This window comes from Podarcis muralis, chromosome 5 (genome assembly GCF_964188315.1).
Source record: "Podarcis muralis chromosome 5, rPodMur119.hap1.1, whole genome shotgun sequence".
NCBI lineage: Eukaryota > Metazoa > Chordata > Lepidosauria > Squamata > Lacertidae > Podarcis > Podarcis muralis.
The window spans coordinates 95,328,254-95,350,263 of NC_135659.1; the positions used below are offsets into that span (position 1 = coordinate 95,328,254).

At 47.4% G+C, this 22,010-nt stretch overlaps 1 protein-coding gene across 1 annotated transcript; it reads right to left on the minus strand.

The window, feature by feature from the left end:
- Window positions 1-533: 533 nt before the first annotated feature.
- TCEA2 (transcription elongation factor A2) lies at window positions 534-21,909 on the minus strand. The gene is made up of 10 exons (XM_028735463.2): window positions 21,699-21,909; window positions 17,611-17,673; window positions 16,395-16,500; window positions 15,604-15,694; window positions 6,791-6,924; window positions 6,380-6,436; window positions 4,819-4,973; window positions 2,580-2,726; window positions 2,004-2,075; window positions 534-865 (listed from the first exon to the last, which is right to left on the minus strand). The coding sequence occupies exons 1-10, from the start codon at window positions 21,765-21,767 to the stop codon at window positions 857-859; spliced, it is 903 nt and encodes a 300-aa protein (XP_028591296.2). The 5' UTR covers window positions 21,768-21,909; the 3' UTR covers window positions 534-856.
- Window positions 21,910-22,010: the final 101 nt, after the last annotated feature.

Sequence of the window (22,010 nt, forward strand, 5' to 3'; positions counted from 1 at the left end):
GTGTAGTGGAGATAAACCCTAAAAGGTCTGGTGCACGGCATCAAACGGACAACCAAGAAGTTGGAGGGTGAAGCACGAGAACGAAGCCTGACTTTACCCCCTCTCCAGTGCCAAGCGCTTCCTAATGGAGGTAGTCCTCATGAGGTTCTTATTCGGTGTGCTTTGTTGCTCTCAATCCACCCCCCTCACACACCTTTCCTTTGCAACACCTCTTCTGAAGCGTCTTGCCGTACAGCCTGGTTCTGGGAGAAGATCTGCTTTGAAACTGGTTTCATGGTCACCCCCACCCCAAAAGGAACTCCTTATGGGTTGCGGTCTGGCAAGCGTGCGGAGGTGTCTCGACTAAGAATTGCCCATAGAATTTTATTCCATAGACATAAGCTTCGGTTGCAGTGGCTGCTAATTTGACTTCCCTTCTCCTGCCTCTGTGCTAACAGAGTGAGGCGGACGTTCATTTCAGCTTTCGAGAGAGGGCACAAGAAAGTAAAGTCGGAAGAAGCTACCGCATGCTCAAGACGAGACACCTGGCCAAATTTCTTTTTAAAAAAACCAAAACAAAAAAAAATGTTTAATACTGTTCCAGACCCTCACAAAATACTGATTCAGGATGAGAAACTCCAAAGGTGGTCAAGTCCACACGAATTCTCCATCCGGCCCCCTCCCAGCCTCCAACCCCGGCTGCTGCTCTTTCCAGAGGTGTGCAGGCAGCCGGGACCTCCTCTCCCCGGATGATGTACAGAGCACAAAGCAAACTCGGCGACAAAAACAGTACAAAAGTTGCTGGCGGTGTTGGGGGAATGTATGGCAGAGATCCGGCCCAGCGTTGGCTGCAGCTGATGCCCTGGTCCGGGATGTCTCAGCAGAACTGCAAGAAATTGGTAGGATTGGAAAGAGTCAGCCAAGATGCCTGTGATTTTACCCCAAAACACAGAAGCAGCGAAGAGGGCTCTCTGCAGAATGACCGGATTTGATTTTCTTGCTGCTGCGCAGTATTGGCAAGGAAGGGAAGGAACTTGGGAAGACAGAGAGGGCTGAAAGGGCAGGGAGAATGGCCTGAGAGTTGTGGTTTTTTAAATTGAAAAAAGTCACACTCTGCCTACTGGAATCCCATTGCAGCCATTATATGTCACGGACTATAAACCTTTTAGGCTGCATGCCGAGGTCAGACTGATCACAGTACTTCTGTCTGCCAATGCGATGCCTTCCATATGTTGGACTACAACTCCCATCATCCCTGAGCACTGGCCATGCTGACTGGGGCTGATGGGAGTTAACAGTCCATCAGTGTCTGCAGGGCAATGCATTGGCTAGCCCTGCTGTAGACAGAGAGAGAGGCAGAGAGTCCTCAATTAAAGATTAACAAAGAGACCGAGCCACAGGAGCTCCATTAAAAGTGGTCTCAATATGAACATTATTGAAAATACAAGCTGGGGTCACTGCGTAGCAGCAAACACGGGCCAATCTGTAAACAACAATCCAATTCAGATGATAATAGTGCATGTGAACTATAAAACAATTATCCAAACAGCACGGGACAAGATCTACCGTATTTTTTGCTCTATAAGACTCACTTTTTCCCTCCTAAAAAGTAAGGGGAAATGTGTGTGCGTCTTATGGAGCGAATGCAGGCTGTGCAGCTATCCCAGAAGTCAGAACAGCAGGAGGGATCGCTGCTTTCGCTGCACAGCGATCCCTCTTGCAGTTCTGGCTTCTGAGATTCAGAATATTTTTTTTTCTTGTTTTCCTCCTCCAAAAACTAGGTGCGTCTTGTGGTCTGATGCGTCTTATAGAGTGAAAAATACGTTATATGACCTATGCATATTCTCCAAGTGTCTGAAGGAGTACAAAGCAACACTGGAGAGCTCATCCTACGTTGTTCGGGGAATTGTTTTATTCTTCACACGTGCAATTTCATCCGGAGAAGAGGTTGGTGGAAGACGCCGTGATGGAACTGCAGGTTTTGTCCTTAGGTCAAATAAATAAAGGGAGTCAGGCATGCTTACCTTCCAGCGGTTCCCACACTCATTGCACACAACAAAAGTGGTCATTGGCTCGTCTGAACTGCGGGTTTGCACCTGTGTTGAAGGAAGGAAATGCCTGAGGGTGAGTGAGGTCTGTACTGCTGGTCTCCAAGGCTTGCCCTGTAGCAGTCTTTCCACATCACCTCCCATCATCTGCACTTGCTTGTTTGCCCGCCACTCGTTTTGGAATTGAAAACTGGTGCTCTAGCCAGCAGCAGCTCCACAAAAACTTGTTCTGAGGATTTTGGGGAGGGGTGAGAAGGCTTCCCCGCTATTGGCCTTAGCAAAGCTACCAATTACAACCCGTCCTGATGTTGCCAGGGATGGAAGAAAACCCAAACAATCCTCTTTCACTTCCATCAGTAGAAGCGGACAGCTGTATTGTCCTTTCCCTCAACTGGCCTGGTACAAATCTGGACCCAATCCTGACGGAACTGATCCTTCCACGGAGAAGCTGAAGACCTCTCAGTGGATTTCATGAAATGAGAGGGTGTTCAGGACCTCGAGAGGCAAACCAGCAGGTCTTTCAGGGTGCCCTGTGCACACCTGGAGTCTCACCTGGGTGTAGGTGCAGTTCTTTTTCTTGCACTTCCCGCAGGTGAAGAGGTCGGTCTGGGTCCCTCCCGTCTTGGCCATCTGATGCTCCCGGATGGCCTCCTTCGTCATGGCTTTCCGGATTTCTTTCAGCTCGTTGCTGGCCATTTCCTTTCAGGGAAATAAGATAAGAGCACCCGCTCAGTTTGGCTTTCTCTCTCTCTTTTTTTTATAAAAAAGAATACTGCTTTATTTAGAATTCAACAATAACAAAGGGAAAAACCACAGTAATTGCTACATCAATTCATTACAATTAACCAATTTTAACAATATATAAATAGTAATAGCAAAATTACACAACATGACTTTTAACTTACTGAAGTTTTCATATTACACTTTTATCTCTTTATCTCTCTCTTAACAAATCAAAAAGAGAAAGACCAAGAAAGGAAGTACAAAAAAAGAAGAAGAAGAAGGGGGGAGGAAAAAAGGGGGGGAGGAAAAAACAAAACAAAATAAACACATTTGACTTCCGATTAGACTCATTGTGTTATTATTTCTACTATTTTTTCACACACAGTTCCAAATTATTGTATTGCTTTGTTTTCATCAGATATCAAAAAACATTATATTTGTTGTTTTACAAGGATCATTCTATTTCTGCCAGGAGATATTTGTTATTGTAATGGTTTTCCAGATACTCTTTAAAGATTTTCCATTCTTTCTGAACTTTCTGTTTTGGATAACCTCTAATTCTCCCTGTGCTCAGTTTGGCTTTCTCAATTTGCACACTAGCGAGCTGCATTTCCGCTAAACGTGTTCAAAGACACTCTATAATGAACTTTTGTCCCACACGGTCATCAGAAATGTGGAGCAAATGAGCTCCCCCCTGAAAGAGCTTTTTGGTTCCACAGTACAGCAGGAAGACTGAGAGGGGGTAAGCGGCAGATTTAAACAACAACAGAAGCTTGAATAAAACAGAGTTCGGAAGACACTGGTGGGGATGGGAAGAGGCAGATTAAAACAAGGTTTGAGTACGGCACAAGGGGGATTGGGAAAGGCTCTGCTGTGTTCGATTCTGCATTGTTACCATCACTGCAATTTCTCCTTGTTAAAATTGTTTAAGATGCACAGGCACAACCAATCAGTGTCTCTCCTTCCCTGCTTTACTCAAGCTTCTGCTGCTGTTTAAAACCACTTTTCCTCTCAGTGGGGCAATGGTCACACACAGAGACCCCTCTTCCTTGCCACCAAGGCCTTCCCTTAAACCCCCTCCCCACACTTACGGCAGACATGAGTTTCCTCCTTCCTGCCCCTTCCTCTGTCCCCTGCCTGCCTTTAATGGACAATGAATACAGAATGATGCTGGACCCGGGCAAATATAGTATAGAGGCAACCCAAGGAGAATAAAATACAGAGCGAGGAATTCAGTGTGCTGCTACAAACGTCCCATCAGTACAGCGTCTCAGTTTGCCTCATGGAGACATCTCCTCAGGTCCCTCTGCATGTGGCTCTGGGTTCTCCCACCCACCCCAGAGCCAATGGGGGGGGCAATGGGGAGGGAGGGAGGCGGAAAGTCTGGCTGAGCTAGCAGAAGTTCTTGCAAGGGCTTCCACTAATAATAATAATAAATTTTATTTATACCCCGCCCTCTCCAGCCAAGACTGGGCTCAGGGCGACTAATGCCCGGTATAAAAACAAATTGATTGAAATGCAACTTAAAAACAAGATTAAAATACAACATTAAAACAATAAAATATTAAAATACAGCCTCATTTCAATGGAAACTCAAATCAAAAACTTTTTTGGGGGTGAAAACGTCAAGTCTTCACCAAAGGCTAACTTTCCTGACTGGTCCTACATGGACCAGAAAAAAGCCAGGGAAGTCCCCAAATAGGAGTTCCATCATAGGAGGGGAAAGGAAAAAAGAAGAGGGGGGAGGGAATCAAATTGATTCCAAGCCGAAGGCCAGGCCCGAGCCTCTAATTGTGAGTCCCACACCTTAAAATACAATACTTTATCCTTTCAAGGTTTTCTCCTGAGGATGCATGTCAGAGCTGGCCCAAAGCATTTGACCCCTCTGCAAAGGCCTTTCCCCTCTGTTTATAGACAGTAATTTTAACCCTACACTGGATATTCTTCCTTATCAACGGCAGCCGTTTAGAATTTTGGTACCAGAACAGCATCTTTGTAAGATCGGGCCATTTAGTAGACTGGAGCAAGTCTCACTGGGTTTTTCAGGCTATGCAACCGTCCATCTCACCTCTGAGGTCATCACTGCAATTTGCTCTGCACTGATCACTCCACACAAGACATTCTTCCGGAGGTCAGGATTCTTGGAGTCCTTGAGGTTGGAGATGCGGCTCCTGACCCGGTTCTTGTACTTCAAGTCTGTGTTCTTGACATCTTGGTATATAAGTTCAAAAGCCGTTAAGGAGCACCACCGTCAGGTTGCCTTTGCCCCAGCCCCAGCTCCAAATGTGTTAGCCTGACAGTCTAAACCAAGCTTTGGGTATCATTGAGAGCTCTGCATCAGCAGAGGAGTCCTAGGACCCTGCGGATGGAAGAGATCACCTTGGAAGTCCCTCTGCCAGGCACCTTCAAAGATTAAGAGGGGGAAGACTGCCAAGTGACCAGGAAGCCTTCATTCCCTGCTCCTGAGGTTTCCTAGCCCACATTCTCCTCTCTGGGAGCTCTCTCAGCACCTTTACTACAACACCCTTCACAGGACAATAGAGAACCCATATCCCAGGGGCTCGGAACAGGATCCAGCCTGCAGCTCAGACACTTATTTCCCCTAACCCACACAAGCCAAATTTGACTACCCATCTGTCAATCGGCTGGTATTACAATGATGGCAGGCGACGCAGCGCTTTGGAGGCCCGACAATCAGCTGATTGTTACTTGAAAGAGTCGTGCACACCTCTTTGCAAGCCCCTTACTAAGAGCCCTGCACTGCCTCGTGATGTCCCAACAATCAGCTGACAGTCTGTGCTTCGGAAGGAAGGCATGTGATGCTTCTGCAGCGCCACCAACCGGCTGATCATCAAGACTTCGGAAGCACTGAACTTGGGATCGGCTGGTCTGGGATCTGAACTTGGGGTCTGCAGCACTTCCAGAGCCCCAACTCAGGCAGCTTTTGATCTGCCCACATGACACCAAGTGATTGGCAGGTGGGTGTGGCTTGATCAAAATGGCTTGGTGGGCCAAGTTATTACAGTCGTACCTCGGGTTACAGACGCTTCAGGTTACGTTTTTTGGAGTTGTGGACCGCCGAAACCCAGAAGTAGCAGAACTGGTTACTTTCGGGTTTCGGCGATCGTGCATGTGCAGAAGCGCTAAATCGTGGTTTGCACATGTGCAGAAGCACTAAATCGCACTTTGCGCATGCGCCAAAGTGCCGAATCACAATCCATGCATGCGCAGACGCAGGTTGCGAACACTGCAGGTTGCGAACGTGCATCCCGCATGGATCACGTTCGCAACCCAAGTATCCACTGTATTATTATTACATTGTAGATGACTGGCCTCTCAAGTTAAGCTCTTCTGCTGAACTTACTCTTATCTCTGGCTCCCAGAGCGTCCGGCTTGTGGTGCTCCACTGCTGTTCTGCCATTTTCCTAAATGTGAGGGATTCTTGGTAACCTCAAAAACTACATTTCCCAGGATTCTTTGGGAGGAGGCCCTACTAAACTGCTTTTAAGTGTATCATGGCATAGAAAGAGAGTTTAAAGTGTGAGGATGGGGAGTTTTGCCTTTGAAATAGCGGCTGCCCGGAAATCCCCTATGCCTCCTTTCCGATGCTACAAACAAAGCAAGGATATATTCTTCAATCTGGCCTGCAAGCTGCTCGCAGTCAGCACCGATGGTTACATAGTCATCTGTGAAGAAACAAGAAAACCAAAAGGTAGCCTAGACTACATTCCCTAAGCAAGCCGTTGCCTTCACACTTTGGCACCAGGTTCCCGCTGCACTGAACCAGAGACTCACATTTCATGCAGTGTGCCCATCGGCGCCATTTGTCTACATGCAAAGTTATGGGTTTGGACTAGATGACCCCTGTGGGTCCCTTCCAATTCCACGATTCTGTGAAAGCTCAGAATTTACTAGTGCTCGCTATGAACACCAGCAAACACGGGCTGTTTTGAAAAGGGCACAGATTCAGGAATGCAAGGAAGACGACGCTGATGGAAAGGAGAAGAGGTGAGGGAAAGACTCGCTCCTTTGCTCCTTACTGTCCGTCTGCAGAGCGGAGGTCAGCATTTCTCTGCATTTGTTGCGCACCGTATCACACGTGACAGGCACTGGTGGGAAGGTGGTGATCTTGGGTGTGGTGGGGGTCTTCGGCGGGTCCTGCCTTTTGGCGGAGCTAGAAGAGAATTGAAGCTGGTCAAAATTTCTCTGCTCGTTTTGCAGAAGTCAAATCGTGAAAGTCTAGGAGGAAGGTGGGCTTGCAGCTATAATAATAATAATAATAATAATAATAATAATAATAATAATAATAATAATAATAATAATAATTTATACCACCACCCCCCCCAATCTGGCTGGGTTTCCCCAGCAACTCTGGGCGGCTTCCAACAGAATATTAAAATACAATAGTCTATTAAACATTAAAAGCTTCCCTAAACAGGGCTGCCTTCAGATGTCTTCTGAAAGTCTGGTAGTTATTTTTCTCTTTGACATCTAGTGGGAGGGCGTTCCACAGGGCAGGCGCCACCACCGAGAAGGCCCTCTGCCTGGTTCCCTATAACTTGGCTTCTTGCTGTGAGGGAACTGCCAGAAGGCCCTCGGTGCTGGACCTCAGTGTCCAGGCTGAACCATGGGGGTGGAAACGCTCCTTCAGGTATACTAGACCGAGGCCAACTCCCATCATCCCTGACCACTGGTCCTGTTAGCTAGGGACAATGGGAGTTGTAGTCCCAAAACTGCTGGAGGGCCGAGTTTGCCTATTCCTGCTCTTGTCAGTTGCCTTTCCTTTCAAAGGAGGGCAGGGTAAAGGTAAAAGGTAAAGGACACCTGGATGGTTAAGCCCAGTCAAAGGCGACTATGGGATTGCGCCGCTCATCTTGCTTACAGGTCAAGGGACCCGGCATTTGTCCAGAGACAGCTTTTTCCGGTTCGTGTGGCCAGCATGACTAAACCGCTTCTGGCGCAACAGAACACTGTGACGGAAACCAGAGCACATGGAAACGCCGTTTACCTTCCTGCCGCGGCGGTACCTATTTATCTACTTGCACTGGAGTGCTAGGTTGGCAGGAGCTGGGACAGAGCAACAGGGATTCGAACCGCCAACCTTCTGATCAGCAAGCCCAAGAGGCTCAGTGGTTTAGACCACCCACGTCCCAGTACCACCCACGTCCCAGTTGGGGGGGGGGCTTTGAGTGAGAATTCAAACTTTGACATCCTTGAACCATCCAACTGATTTGGATTGCATCTCCCTGACTGGGGCTGATGGGAGTTATAGCACTGGCTTGGCAAAGGCTGATTTTGAGTTCTAGAAATCAGTTCACACAAGCTTCGAACAATCCAAAACCTTGAGAAACCAGTGCAAATAGATGTAGAGTTTCTTAGCTGTTAAGCTTTTGTCCACATCTACTGGTCAAACAACTGCCGAGTTCCTTTATAGTTGTGATGTCCATTCTAGCCTCTTAATTTGTGCTGCACTAACTGTACTTCCAGGCACAGCACAAATGTAGCCTAATTATAGAACAATATTACAAGGTAGCCAACATCCCGCATTTCTGGAACTGGAACCAGTTCAGAACGTGCACAGCCTCTCCTGATTCAGACATTGCAGAAAAATACTGCTGATGGCATCTCATCCCAAATCTCCTAATAATCGCTTTCAATGATTTCATCTAAATCAAGGGTGAGGAATCTTTCCCCCTAGAGCTTACATGCAATTGAGCATTTTCAATCATGAACAGGTGTTCTGGAAACAGTGTGAAGCATATTTCTGAAAATAATTTTATTATTTATAGAACGTCCATCTTGACTGGGTTGCCCCAGCCACTCTGGGCAGCTCCCAACAATAATTATTACACACACACACAGTTTTTTAAGAAGAGCATGGGTGGCCATGTGGGGAAGGGGGTACCCCAAGGCTAGGGATGGGATTGCTGAGTTTCTGCACCCTCTTCAAACTATTCCCAGGAATTCTTGGGGGATGGCCAGGTTCATGGCATGCTGCTAAAATGACAAGGGGCTTAGAGGTCCCTTCCAGACAACTATATGGCTTGCACTGAAGCGTTCCCTGCACAAACAGAACAGCTTTCTGGCTGCGCAACACAACATCACCTTCCCAATGCAGTTCCTCTTGTGCCCTTAAATTTGATCTGGAGAATCTAGAGACTCCCATGGAGCAATTTTGGGGGTGCACGGGGTGGGGACTATAGGAGGGAAAGAGGAAAGCGAGTTCCTGTTGCACGAACAGAAGTCCGCTTGTGCAACGCTGGATTCTGCCCTATGGGTATATCTGCACTACAGATTTTTAAGTGACTTAATGAGCATTACTTTTTCCCAGGGAGTCCTGGGAAGTGGAGCACTGAGCAGGTCTACAGAGGGGATTGCAGAGTCCTCTGCATGCTCAGCAAACCAACTCCCAGGATGAAATCAAAGCAGTCTCCTTGGCAGGTATGCTCTGCAATTTCTGCTCTAGCCATTTTTGCTTTGTTTCATTCCCACAGAAAGCAGGAACTTGAACAAAGCTCCATATGTGTTTATCTCTCTTGCAAACCATGTCAAGAGCTCCCAATCTGGGGACCCCCTCCCACACTTTCACGGCACCCAGGATGAGATTTAGAACACCCCTGATATGCTTGTTTCCTTGTGGCATCAACATTAGCTCCCATCCCATGAGAGTTGGAAGGGACCCTGAGGGTCATCCAGTCCAACCCACTGCAATGCTGGAAAATGCAAGTTATCCCTTACAGGGATCGAAACTGCAACCTTGACATTACCAGCACCATGTTCTAACCAACTGAGCTACCCAGTTGCATTAATCTTCCAGTTCATCTGTTGTCGTATAGTTCCACCTTTGGCAGTGAAATGAGAGCAACAGGTTCTGTCTCTGAAATCTCCAGATAGGTTTCGGTCTCCCATCTGAAACTGCAGAGAGCTGTTGTCAGTTAGTGTAGTGTATATCTGGTGCTGGCGGAGAGTCTTGAGAGTCCCATGGACTGCAAGAAGATCAAACCAATCCATTCTGAAGGAAATCAGCCCTGAGTGCTCACTGGAAGGACAGATCCTGAAGCTGAGGCTCCAGTACTTTGGCCACCTCATGAGAAGAGAAGACTCCCTGGAAAAGACCCCGATGTTGGGAAAGATTGAGGGCACAAGGAGAAGGGGACGACAGAGGACGAGATGGTTGGACAGTGTTCTCAAAGCGACAAACATGAGTCTGACCAAACTGCGGGAGGCAGTGGAAGACAGGAGTGCCTGGCGTGCTCTGGTCCATGGGGTCACGAAGAGTCAGACACGACTAAACGACTAAACAACAAAAAAATATCTGGCTTGCAGGCCAGATATAGCCTTCAGAAGGTTCCCACTGGCCCCCAGTTTATCCTCATTCCCCCCCCCCCACCATGAACACCCTCCCTGCACTGTTTTCTGCTGGTTGCAGAGGGATTTCTCTCCCTCCCTCCCACCCAACCACCCCGCCAGCCAACACAGAAATGCAGCAAACTGCAGGTGCAAAGGCCTAATCCTGATCAGGAACATAGCCTGTGTGGAGGTTTTGACTCCTTAGCCCCCTGGAATTTGCACTGCGATGAGCGACAAACTCCAGAGCTCCTCCTTGCAAGGCTTGCTACCACCACCGATCAGTGGCGTCAGAAGCCTTGCTTGTTGCTTAGCAGCCGCATCTTTACCTGTACCATACCTGCCGTCACATGTCAGGTGTGGGCCAGGTGGATGTGGTTCGGGCAATAACTGCTTTACAAATTTAACCCTGCCAGGTCTAATTTGGCCTGTGGGCAAGGCTTCCCACTGCTGCTGTAGAGGGTAATGTCTCTACACAGAGGCCTCTAGTAACTTCAGTCATGAGGGCAACCAGCTGCCATTGGCGACACCACTGAAATATGATGCATTGGCACCGGGCAAACTAAGCTCTTTGACAGCACTTTCTTCCCAGTGAATGGGTAATTTAGAGGAACAACCAACATACTGTGACTAGTGGACTGACATCTCTAGAAACCAGGACTTTTCAGTCACAGCATCAACCCTCTGCAATAATCTCTCAATAGATACCTTAGAAAATCCATCTGTTGGATATCTCGCGCAAACCTAAAAAAACACAATTTGTTACAGAGACCGGTTTGGATACTTGAGAGAGTTATCCTTCTCTGTTTGTTGACTAGCAGTTTTAAAAGATGGCACTTTTACAATATATCTATGGTATTCTGACCTATATTTGCAGTGTTTCCAATTTTATTCACAGTATCTTCCAATTTCCGTAAACTGCTTAGGAATGTTTGCCGGAAATGTTAAGAAATATGTAACTTTCTAAGTAAAATGTGCAGGGGACATCACTACGACCTCCCCGTATACAAAATAAGCCTCCACTTTCTCCTATGTCCCACTGTAATCTCTCTGTAATCCATGGCCCCATGCTGAGATAACAAAGTTATACAGAGCTTGTTTTGATGGCTGAACCACAATCCATGTGCTTTGAAAGCAATTGCCGGGCAGCTGTAAGGAAAAGCTGCAACAGATCTCCCAATGGGAATGTCAGGTCCCAGATTACGGCCACCCAAAAGCAGCAATTTCCACATCGCTTTCCCTGGAGCTGTTCCAGTAACTTGGCTGGAACCTATAAATGCTTATTACAACATCTTGCCACCTTCTGCTAACTCAAGTCAGCACTGCTGTTTGAATGTCCATAAAATGATATGCTCAAGGAAGCTACACATGAATGGATTTGGGTGTTAGGCAAGTGTAGGACTGGTACTCCAGCTCCGAGCGTGAAAACCTTTGTTGCTTCCCAAGGACAGCCGGACTACTCATAAAGCCAGCGTTCCAACCTGGTCAGAAGAACGCTGCTGCATTGAAAGCCAGTGTAGTTTGGTTGGACCATCCATAATGATCTGGGCAGGATGCAGAATTGATCTGCCTACATTGCAAACAGTTAAAAATGTCTCACTACACTTTTCTTTATGCCAAGACACAGTGGATGGGTGTGGCTCTTCAACCAGTTTATTTGCTAGTTGGTCAGGGCTTGATCAGACCAGCGAATGACCCTGGGTTTTTCCACCCACCTTTTATTTTGGCCTTCCTCTAGCATTGCTCAATTGAGCTGCTCTATAGGACACCTGCTTCTTGGGAGAAAAGCAATGACAAACCTAGACAGCATCTTAAAAAGCAGAGACATCACCTTTCCAACAAAGCTCCGTATAGTTAAAGCTATGGTTTTCCCAGTAGTGATGTATGGAAGTGAGAGCTGGACCATAAAGAAGGCTGGTCCCCAAAGAATTGATGCTTTTGAATTCTGGTGCTGGAGGAGACTCTTGAGAGTCCCGTGGACTGCAAGAAGATCAAACCTATCCATTCTGAAGGAAATCAGCCCTGAGTGCTCACTGGAAGGACAGATCCTGAAGCTGAGGCTCCAATACTTTGGCCACCTCATGAGAAGAGAAGACTCCATGGAAAAGACCCTGATGTTGGGAAAGATGGAGGGAACAAGGAGAAGGGGATGACAGAGGACGAGATGGTTGGACAGTGTTCTTGAAGCTACCAGCATGAGTTTGACCAAAGTGCGGGAGGCAGTGGAAGACAGGAGTGCCTGGCGTGCTCTGGTCCATGGGGTCACGAAGAGTCGGACACAACTAAATGACTAAACAACAACAACAAATAGGTCTCTAATTTGCACTTCCTCTCCACCAGGGCTGGGCGTTTCAGCTTTTCAACATCATGATCATCATCAGCCAAGCATCACAAAAGAGTGACACATCGCAATGTTGAAAAGCAAAGGGAGGAACAAGCTGCGTCAGCCCCAGAGCCTGTGAGGCGCCAGGGTGAAACCACCTCAACTCCCTCGGCAGGGGTGGCGGCAGTTTCACCTCCAGGCGCTGACAGTGGAGGGACTTGGGAGCGACGGTGGTTTCACCAGCACCATTGCACTCTGGCCCTCAAACCAGTCCAATACATCGCCCAGGCCTACTCTCCATTTATGGCACCCTGATCCTCATTTGATTGGAGGGTGGCAGCTATACAGAGTAGCAGATGGAGCTTTCAGCCCCATAGCTCGATCACAGCCAACAGAAACAATGTCTTTCCCCCCCTTGATTTTACAGCGTCCAAGTTTTAAACAAACATTTCCTAACACTTAAAGGCACATGGGAATCGGTGTTCACTGGCGTTCAGAGGAGCTGTTGTTTTTAATTAAAGTGATTGGGACAGAGGAAAACTCAAAACACACAGCTGCATTTTGTCTCAAGAAAGCCCAGTGACACTATTCTCCTGAAGAAGGCAAGTAAGTAAAGGCTTAAGCCTGAATGATAGGTGCAAGTACTGAGAGTGCTGCTACCCTACGGACCAACATAGGAACATAGTTCAATGAGGCTAATTCAGTGAAGTGGCTGCCCCTATGGTTCTGACCATTTCAACCTCACCAACACAATTCGGAAAAGGGTGGGTTACTTACACTGGGATAGTTGGGCATGCTCAAACCTCATGAGAGTCATGTCCTTCTACAGCTGATGTCTACCAGTATGAACCTAGCCTAGACATCGTCTGCATATTTCCCAACCCGACAAACTAGGAAATGGAGCAAAATAATGGAAAATCTCAACTTCTTTCCTTCCCAGTTAAACAAAATTAAGGTTCTGCCCCCTGTCACTGTGGAGAACAGTCTTAAGCTATAAAATCAGTGTCAGGTAAAAGGTCAAAATCCAGAGAGGTTTACAGAAGGCACCCAATGAGGAAGCAACCGCCAGTAGCTCTGAAGGCCGCACGTCTTGTGTCCAGGAAGAAACACATCACCCCTTACTGCAAAAGAGAATGGGCCTCGCATGGAGGGCTGGTCATTTCCGACCCCTGGCTATTAGGGCTGTGTGCTGGATTCGAACGAGGCCAGAGTCAAATCAGGCATAGGTGTCCGTCCTTAGGCGCTGGAAAAGTCATGTAAAGACAGCCACAATTTCCACAGGTCAGGTTGGATTGGCCCAGAGTGATCTGTGGTTGGCAGGGGAGAAGACCTCAGGCAGGAGGAACAGGCAGGCTGGGCACAAAGCCACCTGAAAGAGGCCAGGACCTACACTGGTTAAGGTGGGCCCAGCACCACAGCTCTCCTTCCTACCTGACATGACCCCATCGATACGATACGATATGATATCTTTATTGTCATTGTCCCATACAGAACAATGAAATTGAAAAACTACATAAAACATTCAAAAACCCCTAAAAACTCTAAAACCCCATTTTAAAATACACTATACTATACTATACTATACTATACTATACTATACTATACTATACTATAAAGTACACTATACTAAAAAATACACTATACTATATAGACCCCTTATGCTGCGTTTAGAACCAGAATTGCATTTGCGTAGAAACTGTTTCTCAGGCAGCTAGTCCTGGCCTTTATAACCCTGTACCTTCTTCCAGAAGGCAGAAGCTGAAAGAGATCATTTCCAGGGTGTGTACTGCCCTGCGATATCTCTGCCGCTTTCTTATGGCACCTGGCAGCATAGATTTGATCTAAGGTGGGAAGAGTGCACCCAATTATTCTCTCTGCAGTCTTTACAACCCTGGACAGCATTGTTTTTTCCTTGGCTGTGCAGCTCCCAAACCACACACACAGACCATAAGTTAATACGCTCTCCACAGTGCAAGGACATCCCCACCTATGCAAGGACAATGCCTCTGTTCAACAGTTGTTGGAGGGAGGTACAGATCCTCTCAGGTTCAGGTGCTGCTTAGCAAGAGGCTTTCCTGTGAGAAAGCAGCTTATGAACCAGCAGCACCACACAGAATCGGATACTCCCGCTTAACAGCTGTTAAGGGTAGGGTCTGATCCTCCCAGATCAAGTCCTGTACAGAGCCATGCACCACCAATCTTTTAAAAGGTTTCTTATGGGATTAAAAACCCATAGTCTTGCCCCCCCCCCAAATGCTTGGGGGTGATTCTAGGGTGGGGGACTCCTGGGGCGGGGCAAATCACCCTGATCCAGGGGCCACAGGGCAGATTGCTATTAACACTCTGGAGAAGAATGGTATCAACATAACCTGGAGCTGAGAAGTTGCGGGATTGTTGCATGACATGCACTTTCTATTTAAATAGAATTTTGTCCCATTGTTCTGCTGCAGCTGAGGAAAAAAGGACAACTTCTCTTTTGGTGTCAAAACTAAGTGGAAAGTGAATATAGGAAAGAGTCTTGTGGCACCTTAAAGACTTAACAAATATTCATGCATATTTTTATTTTATAATATATATATTATACGCACACATCTGCTGAAGTGAATTGTGGTCCATGAAAGCTCATGCCATAATAAAATTTGTTAGACTTTACAGTGCCAAAAAGCACTCTGTTGCTTAACAGCCTAACACAGCCACCCCCCTGGGTAAGTGCACTTGGGGGAGGGAGGAGAGTACAGGTTAATACGTGGGGGAGGGGGGCAGAATCCAAACACAAAATAAATCAACAAAAACGGAAGTGATGTTTTTATTAATAAAGGATGAGCATGAGAGAGAATAAAGGAGGAATGAAGGTGAATCAAATAATAAACAATGGTAATCAAAATAAACTCACAAAAGCCACTGTGTTTTGTAGACATTTATTTTTTTTCCATTTACAACTATAGCATTAAAAAAAAACACATGATACCACACTGATAGTTCTATCTGCAACCACTATTTTCTATTCCTCACCATCATGAATTAAGGGCCGCCTTAATTTGACTATACCAAGATCAAAAAGTTTCCCATTCCAACAGGCAAAGTAAAGAAATCAAAATTAATACCCAAAATGGAATGTTAGGGGCGGGAAGAGGAATACGAGGTGCAAAAGTGCCACCTCTGGCTAATGGGAAACATCATTACCTTTGGTCTCTCGAGTCGCCACTCTCCTTTGAGGAGGAAGTTGGCAAGGAGGAATTCTTTTTCTTCTCGTCACTCTTATCCTCTGAGGCATCTGAATGCGGGGGAAAGGAGCAATGGCAAAGGAAGCAAGAAGTAGAAAAAGTTAAATCAAGAGGATCTGCAATCTTCTCTGCAGGGCATATGCCGAAGGCTGCCTGGCATTTGATCACCCTTAAGTGAGCTTTTTTACTGGCCCGGCCCTATAAAGTTCTAAAGCAACTGTTCCTAAGACAGTGTGACTACTTGATGTGACCACGAATCAGATGGCCCTTCCCCTTCTGCTCCAGGACCAGTCATCTGTCACATGACCCTGCTACACAAAGCAGCCGCTAAGACCTCAGCTCCCACGTTTCCTCACGAGATGGCACACTCAGAAAGCAGCTTTAAATTTTAGGAGCAGGGCAAATGCTGTGGCTCAGCTTACACACTCAACTAGCACAATTGTGTTCTCTCAGCTTTCCCACTGCTTTTGCTGCAGGCACAAAGGTAGTTTTGTCACTAAAGCCGGCAGAAGGAGCCCCAATCCCCACCTACATGCTCATTTCAGCAATCTATGAGCCTTTGAGAATCAACCATGGGTACAAGCAAAAAAAAGGAGAGAGAGAGAGGAGTGGGCTGTTGCTCCCCCCCCCCTTGACAGCTGACTGACCACTAATGGCCACAGATAACTGGGGTAGACAAATCCTTGCTCCAGTCTAGGAGGGCTTATCTTACGTTCTTGAGAATCTATCCAAACATGCTTAGTCCCTCACCAAGGAGTTTCTTCCAGGCCTTGATAAGCGATTTGGCAAGTGCGATCACATCTTCGTCTGTGCTTTGCTTCCGGAGTGCATTCACGGACATCCCAATGCGAGTGGACTGCAGATTGTGAAGGAAGAAATCACCAGGTCATCATATGACCAGCTAGACAAAAATCTCCACAACAAGGAAACCAGTGGCCCAAACAAGTCGAAGCAGCAATAATTAAAGCTAAGAAAGGGTTGCACTAGCTTTACTCCATGAAATAGCGATTGTAATGCTGTGTGCTTTATAACCCTTTTAGCATTCATCACAGCAAGAATTCTCCCCTCCCCTCCTTACCGCATAGGACCTTGATTTTTTTCTCCACGGCTCTGGGACATCAAGGACTTCTTACAACTAGAGACAGGACACTGTACGGCATAGTCCAAACACTAGAGCCCAGAGCATCATGCAAAGGAACTGATAAGCAGCAGGGTCGGGACAAAAGAAAATAAGCACTCCTTCGTGCAATTTCTAGTTCAGTTAAGGAATTCATGGCCACAGGATGAAAACTAGGAGATGGAACTTTTTTTCTCTACGGCTCAGGAAAAAAGAGAAGTCTAGTATTGGCTTCTAGGCATAGCAGACACAAGGACAGTCTCCATGATCAGAAGTAGGATTCTGAGAGACTGCTGCTGTTGGGGGTGGCAGCCACTCTCATGCCCCGTGGGTGGATTAGATGGGCCTGGTCTGATCCACAAAGGCAGGTTGTATGATCAGTTCGGCTACTAAACACAGAGATTGCCACCCTTTTTTTTGCCCAAGGGATGCAGTCGCCAGTAGCCAACTATCCAGGGTATCATGTCAGAGCCTCCCGCTCCTCCTCAGCTGACCTTTGTTGAGCAACGGGGGGTGGGGGTGGGGTGTCACGGTCTCCTCCTAACTCATTAAATCCAATGTCTAGGTAGGGAGCAGCTGAGCACCTTGCCAACTAGATTTTTTTTCTTTTTGTTGAATCTACCAAAATTGGGAGAGGATCTTGGGGGGAGACAACCATATTAGGCCCCTGGGTCACACACCTGGAGATGGGAGCGCTTAAACTTGGGATCTTCTGCCTGCTCTACCACTGAGCTATGGTATTCCAATATGTGACCGTGCAGCCTACATAAAACAGACTAGCAGGTGTAAAGGGAGAATTCACGCTGGCAGCAAGGTAAAAGACAAATGGCATCCATCAGCATGAATTACCTGCAGCAAATCCAGAGTTATTGGCATACTTTTCAGCTCCTTCAGCAAATCCATTGCCCCTTCCTGGAAGGAAAAGGAATTCAACAAATTAACAGAAACTGACAAGCGAATTAAGTCCAAATTGCTTCTATGTGATCATCAGATAACAGGCACAGCAAATTAAGAACGGAATTCCTCAAACAGGTCAGTTGCGTCTAAAATCCTTTCTCGAAAAGAAAGATCCCCAGCCGAACCAGCAATTTTTGTTGCAGATGACTGCAGCTGTAAACCGTGTAACATTTCACAAATCAAGATAGATTCCAACTTTTTCCACTGTGAGGGGATTTTCACTCTGGCATGGATCAGTATGCGGCTGAAAATGCAGCCATTGCAGTGTAGGAGAAAAGCATGTTTGAGATATTCATTACATGTATATAATTTAGAAAATATTTCTGCACCAGCAAAACAAGCTGGAGTTTCCAAACCCAAAGACTTTTGCATCTGTCTGGATGAGGAGAGAATCACCAATGCCAGCCAAATGGAAGGCTGGATCCACAAAAAGGGAAGGGTGGGGGTTCACAAATACCAAACAAAACAGACTTCATGAGCTGGCGGGGCTGCAGGGAATAAAAAAAAAAAAAAAGCCCTCAAATGATTTATAGAAATTTAGAAAATGAGGTTAAATAAAACCAGAGGTTTTTAATGATCTTTAATAAAGCAGTGGCACCAGGTACCCTTGAATGTGTTCCTCCGCCTCTCAATTGATGAAGGAATCTGCACAGGCTGATTTTTTTTGCAGTGCTAACCAGATACACATCAGCCTGGAATCTATCAAGACTGGTCAGCAGCTCCTCTGCCCATTCCATCAGACAGGGACTGACTTGCTCAGTTCAAAGAGTAAATATTCTGGACTCCTAGAAAAAGCAATCTCTCTAGTGACCAACTGCAAAGGCAGAGAAAGAGGCCTAACCCGACAGACTCACTGCCTTTTGATCTCTTACTCTCCATAAAGAGGGTCTGTTTCATCTCTGAAAGGGATGCAATCGCCAGAACAATCTGACAAGGAAAGAGGCCATGGAGAGCTCAATCTGAGCAAAGCTGCAAGGCCCAGGAACTACAGCAATATCCAGAATAAACAATCTGCTCTTTAACAAAGCTCAGTCCCTTTTCAGCTTTCTGAAAATCCATTCGAGCCAGGCCTCCCAGAAAAAACACAGGGAGGGCCAATTTCTGCTTTCACTGAAGGGTTTTTAATCGCTTCTTTGAATAGCAGTATGGCCAAGATAACAGTAATATCCAAGAATTGGCTTTATCCCTTCACCATGGGCCATTCTGACCCCACATAAGGCAATCCAAAAGGCAAAGGCTTTTTTTGGCCACAGAAATTAGGCCAGTGAAAGATATATTGGAGCTCATATGCTATTTTGAGCATCTTTGCGAAATACAACATGTATTGCAAGAAAATGAAAACTTATTGTGACTGTTTGTATTTAATAGTTTAAAACATTTATTTTGTACACTGCCCTTGAATCAAGCCTGATGAAGAGTGGTATATGAAAATCGTTTAAATAAACCAAGCCAAACAAAAACAACTCAGTCTGATTGCTACAAAGACAGCAGGAGGACTATCTGCTGCTCTCAAGGAGGCGGGATAGACTGGGAACAATTAGTGCTGGAACAGTATGCATTCCTTGTATAAAGTCTAGGAGGGGGGAAAAAATCTGCATTCTGCTCTCTGCATGGAAAGGAAGGAAATTCTAAAAAGTGGGGCACCTAGAGGAATAGGACAAGAGAAAATGGGGTGTCTTGTACACTTTTAGTTCTGGCTTCTGGCTTCAGTCCTTTCCTGCCCAGCCTGCCACTTGTTACCTTGAGGGTCTAGGGCTCTCAACAGAAAAAAGGCTCCACAACCCTAGTCTGGCTGTTTTAAGAAAAAGCTAGAGCACATTTGAAGCACCTACACTCACCGCCAAATCTATACTGCTACTCACGTTTCTTCTCTCATTCACAAATGACTGCCAATTGTACAAATCAACCAACTTTGGAATGAGCAGTGCTGTCCAATCAATCCCACAGCCTGGAGTCTAGACACCCAGATGTAGCCCCTGACATCTAGAAACAGCTCTTTGCCAAACCTGCTAAAAAGTATGCCTTATTACTTGAAGAATGGGTGGGAAATAACTGCTGAGAACAGAGAAATGTTGGTGTCCAGAGATGGGCATGTATGGATTAAGGTGACTTACCTCAGGCAGCTCCATCTGCCATTACTCATCTATGAAGACGTACAGGTCTTATTTCAGAAAGCGCATCATAGTACAGAAAGTACAGTGTACAGTGGTAACACTCCGGAACGGATCCTGTTTGCATCCTGAGTAGAACGTAAGATGCAATTGTGCGTCTGCGGGTCGCGTTTTGCTGCTTGCATGCATGTGACATCATAGTACAGATAGTACAAAGTACAGTGGTAACACTCCGGAACGGATCCTGTTTGCATCCTGAGTAGAACGTAAGATGCAATTGCGCGTCTGCGGGTCGCGTTTTGCTGCTTGCATGCATGTGACGTCATTTTGAGCATCTGTGCATGCGTGAGCGGCGAAACCCAGAAGTAACGCACTCCGTTATTTCCGGGTCGCCGCGCAGCATAACTTGAAAACGCTCAACCTGAAGCACATTTAACCTGAGGTATGACTGCAGTGCATAGGGGCCTCAGGCACTCTCCCAACATCAGGAACCTTGAAAAGAGAAAGGGGGTGGGATTTTCTAGGTGGAGCTTACAGGAGCTTATTTCGACTATGGCAGACCAATATGGCTACCTACCTGTTACTAGAACCCTGCGAGGTAGGTCAGGCTAAGAGAGAGAGGTCAGACAGTGGGGGCTGTACCACTTCAGCTGCGGGGGCGCTCACCTCAGTGAAAGCTCACCTATAAAAACGCCCTCCGCTTAAAACTTACACATAAGCAAATCCTAGCACTGGCTATACAAATTAATTTATGTTTGTACCGGTAGAGTGTTCCATCTCAGGAGCCAACCCCCCCCCCCCCCACGACTGAAGTGGTACAGCCCCCACTGTCTGACCTCTAGCCCCCACTGTCTGACCTCTCTCTCTTAGCCTGACCTACCCCACAGGGTTCTAGTAACAGGTAGGTAGCCATGTTGGTCTGCCATAGTCAAAATAAAATAAAATAAAATAAATTCCCTTCCACTAGCACCTTAGAGACCAACTAAGTTAGTTATTGGTATGAGCTTCCGTGTGCATGTATCTGAAGAAGTGTGCATGCACACAAAAGCTCATACCAATAACTAACTTAGTTGGTCTCTATGGTGCTACTGGAAGGATTTTTAAAATTATTTTATTTATTTTGTTTCGTCTACCTCGCAGGGTTATCGCAAGGAGGAAAAGTTGCACAACAGCCAAGGATGGGCAGGATACAAATGCAATACGCCAGCATAAAATGAAATGAGCATATGCAAATAAGCACTGCACAGGCCGTTATTGAGGAAGAGGGGAAGAGCAACCCTTCCTAACCAAGGGAGGGGGCGTGGCGAAAAGCAGCATGCAGAGCAGTAGGCGGGCGCGAGGGCGGAGCCAACTGCCGGGGAGCGGTGGGCGGAGCCTTCAGTACCTGAAGAGGGGCAAATGGCGATGCGGGCTTCGGCCGGCGGGGCGGAGCTAAAGGCTGGGAAGAAGCAAGCGAGGGAGCGTCGGGGAGGCGAGATGGGCGGGGCCACGTCTCCGCGGGGTGGGCGGGGCTAACTCCCTCTGGGCGGCGAAGGGGGACGTTGTGGGCGGGGTTAAAAAGCTGAGGGATGGGAATGCAGAGCGCGGAGGGACTGGTGGGCGGGGCCAATGCTTCACGAGACGCGGGCGGACGGTCGCCATGGAGACCAAGGCGCGGGGGGGGGGCAGGGCGCCCGCTCCCTGGTCAAAACGAAAAAACGGAAGGGGGGAAGAGAGCCGTTACCTGAGGAAGCTGAGGCGAAAGGCGGGGCTTTTTTGAAAAAGGCAACGGGAGCGCGCGCGCGCGACCCACCGAGGGGCGGGGCCACGGTGCGGTGTGTGTGTGTTTGGGGGGAATCTTTCAGTCAGCGCCAAAAGAGGCTAACTCACCGCGCTTTTCTTGGCCACCATCTTGTCCAGCCGCTTGGCGATGCGCACGACCTCCTCCTCCCCGCCCATGGCCGCCGGCTGCTCGGCTCGCCTAGGGCGCGTCGCGATGCGGCTGAGGGAGCCGTGCCGCAGTCCGGCGGGCCGCGGTGAGGAGCCGACGAGCTCGCACGCCGCCGCCTGATTCCGCCGTGCGCGCCGGCCCGAGGCACGACGGGAGACGTAGTCCCGTCGCGCCCCACGGGCCGCTTCAAGAGCATGGCTCGGCGCGCGCCGGCTACACTACCGCTCCCAGAAGTCAGCGCGCGCGGCACT

Coding starts and splice junctions, on each gene's coding strand:
- TCEA2 (XM_028735463.2), bottom strand. CDS start 21,767: ATGGGCGGGGAGGAGGAGGTCGTGCGCATCGCCAAGCGGCTGGACAAG. Junction 17,674..21,698: donor TGGTGGCCAAGAAAAGCGCG/GTGAGTTAGCCT, acceptor TTTTCCTTCCAG/GAAGGGGCAATGGATTTGCT. Junction 2,727..4,818: donor TTGCAGTGATGACCTCAGAG/GTGAGATGGACG, acceptor TTTCCCTGAAAG/GAAATGGCCAGCAACGAGCT.